General features: G+C 31.8%; 1 protein-coding gene across 1 annotated transcript; it reads right to left on the minus strand.

The window, feature by feature from the left end:
• Positions 1 to 74: 74 nt before the first annotated feature.
• On the minus strand, positions 75 to 3,688 carry LOC130892393 (cyclin-H). Its single transcript, XM_057797805.1, has 6 exons — positions 3,486 to 3,688; positions 3,236 to 3,432; positions 2,964 to 3,165; positions 2,676 to 2,907; positions 1,234 to 1,348; positions 75 to 328 (listed from the first exon to the last, which is right to left on the minus strand). Exons 1-6 carry the CDS (start codon positions 3,603 to 3,605, stop codon positions 199 to 201), a joined length of 996 nt encoding a protein of 331 aa, XP_057653788.1. The 5' UTR covers positions 3,606 to 3,688; the 3' UTR covers positions 75 to 198.
• Between the last annotated feature and the right edge of the window lie 3,354 nt (positions 3,689 to 7,042).

Raw genomic sequence — 7,042 nt, forward strand, 5'->3', positions numbered from 1 at the left:
TTGATAAATTGTTCATTGATTAGGGAGTTTTTGGGGCAAAAATTCTGCGCATATATGATATGAACAAAAATGAAAATTCCAATTTAAATGAATAGAAGATTGTATTATATTCTCTCAGAAAATGTAATAATGGTTCATTATTGAGTTTATCAGTTCTAAGTTTTAGATTAATACCATTTTTGAATGGAATACTGCATATTATGGTACTCCCGGAGATCCTGTTATAGACATATTTAAAGCAGAACTATCCATTGTCATATTTTGTGCTGAAATTGCTTGATACCCTTCATCGTCTTCATCTAACAATGCTTGCATACGTTTTTTATATCTAAAAAAAGATTTAAGTTTTAGAAAATTTTATGTAACATTCTAATACGCAAAAGCTGCCCTAGATATGATTTTAAATCTTTTACCACTCCATACAAATTGAAAAGCGAAGCAGAAAAAGCTTCAATCATAATGTTGAGAGGAGTCATCCAGAATAAACTGATCTCAATAAATGATCATATCTAGGATATCTCACGGCATGAAATACCGAAAAATTGTGGCTTGGAGAAAAAATGTACCTCAGAACTAAGCTGTATAAACAAATAAGATAAAAACATCATATAAGAAATTAACTTATATGCCATTAAATGGCATCAAAACAACAGACAAAACTGGAATAAGAGTGTGTGGGTCCAGAACCAAACACTCCGAAAGCCTATGCAATACAGAAAGTATTTTTCAAGCAGAAATATAATATGCAATGTGTCCTAGAAAGATGATCATCATCTTATCTGATAATAAAACATCTACTCTGTGAAGATTCTGCCCATTTCGCTAAAAGGCTTAAGTACTTTGAAGGAGTAGTACTAACACTAAAAATTTTTTTTTTTAAAGCAAAATTTGCAAGAAATTTTTTTTTATTTAAATGATTGAATTCTACTGTGATATTTATTTACATTCGCTGTTCTGCAGCTGTGGGATTACATATAAAACACTGCTTATCACAAGATTGCAGTCAGATAACTGTTTATAGCCTTCTTCAAATAAGAACCCTATATCTAAAATCTAGCATATATCAGTCCAGAGTTGGTGTTTTTAATTATATAAATGTTTTATATTTACTTTAAATACAAAAATAATGCAATTTTAAGTTTAATTTTTCCAATTTTCTTCGATTTTTGAAATAATCAAAAAAGTATACAGACAATTTTTCTAGAACATCAATTTCATGTAACATTTACTTACATCTCACTATCTGGATTATTTTCTGGATTCCTACATCGATCAAGTTTTTTATCCAACAATTTTTGTTGATTTTTGCCTTGTACGGTGTCAGTCATCTTGACCATCGAACGTATAGCTGAAAGATAAACACATTTTTAATATATAATTCTAATATAAAGTCAATAATTAATAAAGGAATAGTAAATTGACCAATAAAATTGTGAAAAATAAGACAAAAAAATCAAAATGAAATTCAGATATGTAAAATTCAAATCAACCAAATTAAACAAGATTGTAACTTGCCATTTGGCAAGTATCCTACATTTTGTTCAGTGGCATAGTCACGGGCGTTTCTGGGTAACAATCCCCCTTGAGCCAGTAAAAGAATACCCAAAATCGAGTAAGGTCTCAATAAAAAAGTTACAATAGACCAATAGAGACCCATTCAACAACTGAAATCTCGTTTTATTGACCAAAAAAGAATTTTGGAATCTTTTCAATACCTGTTGCCAACAAAAAATAAATTAATATTAGGGGAATAAGATGAAATGAACCAACTTTTTTTAAAGTATGCGATAGATGTCGATTACAGTGAGGATGCTCCATTAGGAGAAATTTTGGTATGGTATAGTCACGTTAATCAATAGGAAAAATACCTTGAATATGCTGCTGCTGTCGTGATAATGTGAAACAAAACTACTCTACCATCAGTCCACAATTTATTAATTTTCAACGTTGCCAGTAAGAACTGCTACAAGTAGGTCTTTCTCGACCTTAAGAAGACTAAAATCCTACCTCAGAAATACAACAAGTGAGACATGTTTAATGGTGTGGCTTTGCTCAATGTTCATCATGGGATAGTTTTCACACAAACTGATGTGCTGAATGAGTTTTCTCCAAATTCACATAGTGAAACAGACAATTTGAGATTCATTTAAAATCATTATTTCTTTTTTATTAACACTGAGAATAAGAAGGGCCCCACAAACACTGGCAAGCCCCCCATTTAAAATTCCCTGCTATGATACTGCTTTTGTTCAATTAATTATTACCATGTTCAGGTTTCTGAAGAAATTAATTTGTTAATGATCTCCCTTTATCCAAAAAGTTCAATAAAATTTTGGTTTCGATTCCAAAACGTTCTCTATCTATAATATCAGTTAAAACCAGGAAAGGAGATAATTTATATAACCACACATAGTAGATACCATAATGAAGTGGTGACAACCCAGGTCAAATCAACCATACCAGTAGAAAAGACGTGCCACTGGGAGGACAATAGAATACTATAGAAAATATTCAATAAATAGTATTTCAAAAAACAATATAATAGAAGCAAAGACATTCAAAAATTTGCATGAGGAAACAGTTATAACAAACAATTGCGGAATTTGGGGCCATAAAAGTTTAAAAAACCTAAATTTTGATTATTAACAACTTCATATAAATTATTTAAAACCAACCTCTGACAGCTTCGATAAGTTCATGTAATCTATCTCTTTGGTCTACTCCAAACAAAGTATCTGTGACATAAGAATCCAAATTTTCTTGAAGTTTAGATGCAGCATGTAACACAGCAGCTAGGGCTACTTGACTAGGAGAATACAACAAAACGGCATCTGTTAAAAGAGTTCTTTCTAAAAAGTGTTCAGTACCGGATCTTAATCTTTCAGGATCATGAAGGTTGGTTCTTGTCTACACAGAAAAAAGTCAGAAGTTATTGAGTACCTCCTTGGAAATGAAAAACTTACCTTAATATCAATTAACAGCCCTTCAACAGGTCTATAAGGATTATGTATAGACAAATGGAAATTTAGCTGCTCCATCAGTAATAATTCATTATTTAAAATAATATCAGTGGCTTTGTCTCTATCACCTTTTATGTTAGCTACAAATTGTTGTATTGATACGTTGAATTCTTCTACTTTACAAGCTAAATATATACAAGTTACCCTATGAAAAAATAATAATAAAAAAATGTTATAAACACACATATTAGTATAAAATATAATTTGAAACTCACATTACTTCTTTAGGATGATAATTCATTACAGAATTATGTATATAAAAACGTTTGAAATAATGGAAAGAGGTTCCAATTACATATCTTGGCATAGGTGGTTGAAACCTCTTGCAAAAATCTCTCAAATGTAATTCATATCGCTTAACCATAATTTTTTCTTCTTCTGGAGTGAGAAAGTATTCAAATTTAGGTATATCCTACGAAAAAATAAATTATCAAAAAAAATACTAGTATAATTAGTGAATCGTACAGGTGGTGCTTGTCTTCCATAAATCTGGATATGTTTGGCATTCGCCTTTTCCCTGAGTCTATTAATTTCTTCTTCATTACTGAACATCCAGTATTTACATTGCGTACTAGTGGGAAACATTCTCAATATAATTGGAAGTAGTATTAAATAAACTTTTTGTCACTTATTTTAAGGTTAGAATCAACGGATATTTTCTCAGAGACATCTTATGAGCAGTATATGTAAATGTATTTTTTACAACTTAGATTTCTACTGAACTTTGCTGCAGTGAAGTAAAAGAAATAGAGAGAGCAGCACTTTGCCTAAAATCATTGTATTAATATATGAAAATATTTGTAATCAGTACAATTCCTTTCATAAAGTTAATATTGAAATTTGTGGACACACTCTACTTTCTAATTTACAAAGAAATGGATTACGGAAATGTAAGAGGTGAAAATACACACTTACATATTCCCATAATTTTTAACGAGTAACTTTCGACTTTTATCTTCAATTATATTTCGCAGAATCTAATTCTGTTTTTTTTTTAAATAAACATTTTTATTATTATACAACTAAACTTTTGACTCACTTATATATTCATGAGATTGGATATTTTCCAATGTTATGGTTCTAGAAAGAAATATATGTTATAAAATTCCCTGTAATAATACAAACTACCAGGGCCGAACAACTTAACTCTCAAAGGGGGTGATCAGCGAATTCTTTATAGTGATTAAAAATAAAAAAAGGTAACCTCATATCTTATGAAAAGTGATGGATTGTTGTATTGAATAAGTTTGTTTTGATTGGACTTTATTTTAATTTAATTTCCAAAAACTGTCTTTCTGTAATCATATACATTTATAAATTCTTGAGCTAGTGCTACGAAATCTAAGGAATCTAATATGTGTTTATGAACGTGGCATATTGTTACATCACTTAATTATTTTTTTCACTCATGGTACTTTGAAAGTACATTTTGAGCCTACTCAATGCACTGAAACTGCGTTCAACTTCACAATATGAACTAGGACATGTCATTGAAAGTTTAATAAGTTCAATAACTTCTGAAAACATGTCTCTGACCTGAAGAAACTATTAATTTGGTTTTATGGGAAAATTGGGTGGACACTTTTTTTAGGGAGAGACAACCTGGACATCCCCCGTTGTTGCGCCCCTGCAAACTACAGAATAAAATAGAAATTAACTTCGTTTTAGAACGAAAAAATAGTCAATTATAATCTCGTGTCGATATGTACAAGGTAATATTTTTTTACGCGAGATCTTCACGAATGATATCCTTGAAAATGTTAAATAAAAAATTGAATTTACAAGGAACTTTGTTATTTAATGAAATTGCTCGACATTTTAGCAATAACAGTTCGTGAAATAAGCAGGTACACGTTTGTATAACTTACTCTAATTACAAATTATAATTATATTGTTAGTGGTATAGAAAAATGATATTTATTATGAGTATTTATGATTTTAAAATTAATACTTCTTATTTATACTTAAATGTAGAAAATTTACTGGATTTGTGTTTAACTTTTTCTTATCTTCATTGAAGACAGGTATCAAATACATTTAAAAAAAAACGCTTATAGGATAACTGTTCCTAACTTCAGTCATGCACAGAAGTTAGTCCCATATAACGTATTAACAAAAGAAATAACGATACCCCAAATTATTTTGTAAAAATTTCTGCGACCCGTTAGTCATCCATATATTTCCCGTACTATCCCAAAATTTAATGAACCTAATCTAAAAAACCCAGGGCCGGATTAAGCCCCGGGCCCCAGGTCCAAGAGGGCCCCATCATTTGGAAATCATTCTGTATTTTTTGATGTGTTGATACCACAAATCTAACGTATTGATATTATTTTGTGAATTTTTCCGGGTTTTCGAATTCCTTAAGGGGGCCCCGTCATTATTTTAGCCCCGGGCCTTATAAATCTTAATCCGGTCCTGAAAAAACCTAGTTAGAGTTTGGTGAGGAGATTGGATGGATGAGAACACGTCAATAAATCCTTAATGTGAACTAAAGTAGACACTCATCATTGTTAGTGTATATCGACATACAAAATTTTCTTTTCTTTTGTGCTATGGCTTTGGATGAATGTAGAGACTTATTATTTTAATACTTCAGTAATATAAACGACATAAAGTTGTTTAAAACAATTAGTTTTTCTATGGCTGAGCACTAGCACTGAAATATATACCAAATTGTATCTACTCAGCCACCTAGCCGACTTCTGTGAATTACAGAAATTTTACGATTTAGGTCCATATTCAACAAGATCGTATTCTGGATTTTAATTTGACTCTCAAAACTGGGTTCTGAGTAGGTATAACCAATAGTCATCTGCCTTTCATGCTAACTTGCTGAGCAGTGAATTTACAGGATTAAGTAGTCAGCCTCTGTAAATTTTGTATTATTAGGTAGGTACCTACAAACAAATGTTTGACATAATAGCATCTAGGATACGGCTAATACACCAGTACCCTGGAAATTGTTGAGAAAAAATCCATACGTGAAAAACAAATTATTCTAAGAGAAGCAAACCGAATATATGGCGTACCAAGAGGTACTCTGCAAGATTGTATTCATGGTCGGATAAAAGAAGGGCCGAGAAAAATGTGTTGATCTACAGTACTAGCTTCCATCGAAGAAACAAAATTAGTCAACTGGATTAATGAGTTAGCAAAATGTGGATTCCCCCGCAAAAAAAAACGATCTTTTGAATACTGTTTAACAAATTGTCATTAAACAAGAAAGAAAAAGGGGCTAGCGGTGTAAGTATATCAAGAATTATAATAGCAGAAGAATACGAAAATGTCTCCGTGAACTTAAAAAAGGATATTTAAAACAACAGAATGTTCTTGATATGTTGGAACATCCTGAAAGATTATTCAATGGTAATGAGACAAATTGAAAAAGTTAATAGTACCCAAAGGTTGGAAAAATTTCTAAGAGATTTAAAAGGGTAACGAAAAAGAGAGAGACTTTGTATCAAATGGTGATTCTACATATGTAAGGCGACCCAAAGCGGTGGTGGATAGCTTACCTTCAGAATGGTACTGGATGATCGTCGACTGAACATGCGCGAGCTAGTAGACATAGTAGGCATTTCAAGTTGTGCCACATTTGCTCACAATGAAACAAAACCAGCGTCATGAAAATGTTTCCAGTGTTTGGCAATGTTCCATAGAAATAAAGCCGAGTTTTTGAGCCGTTTCATAACAATGGATGAAGTGCGGGTCCATCACTTCACACCCGAAAAAAAAGAACAATCAAAACAATAGACTGAAAAGAGAGAACCGGCTCCAAAGAAGGCAAAGACCGTTCCATCTGCAGACAAGGTCATAGCGTCGGTTTTTTGGGACGTGCGTGGGAAAATTTTCATTGACTAACGTGAAAAAAGAAAAACTATCAACGGCGAGTATTAAGTGAACTCATTGCAACGTTGAGCGAAGAAATCAAGTGAAAAGGGCCACATTTGGCTAAGAAAAAAGTGTTGTTTCATCAAGACAATGCACTAGCTTAAACATCCGTTATGGCAATTACCAAA

The sequence above is a fragment of the Diorhabda carinulata genome, chromosome 4 (genome assembly GCF_026250575.1).
Source record: "Diorhabda carinulata isolate Delta chromosome 4, icDioCari1.1, whole genome shotgun sequence".
Lineage (NCBI taxonomy): Eukaryota > Metazoa > Arthropoda > Insecta > Coleoptera > Chrysomelidae > Diorhabda > Diorhabda carinulata.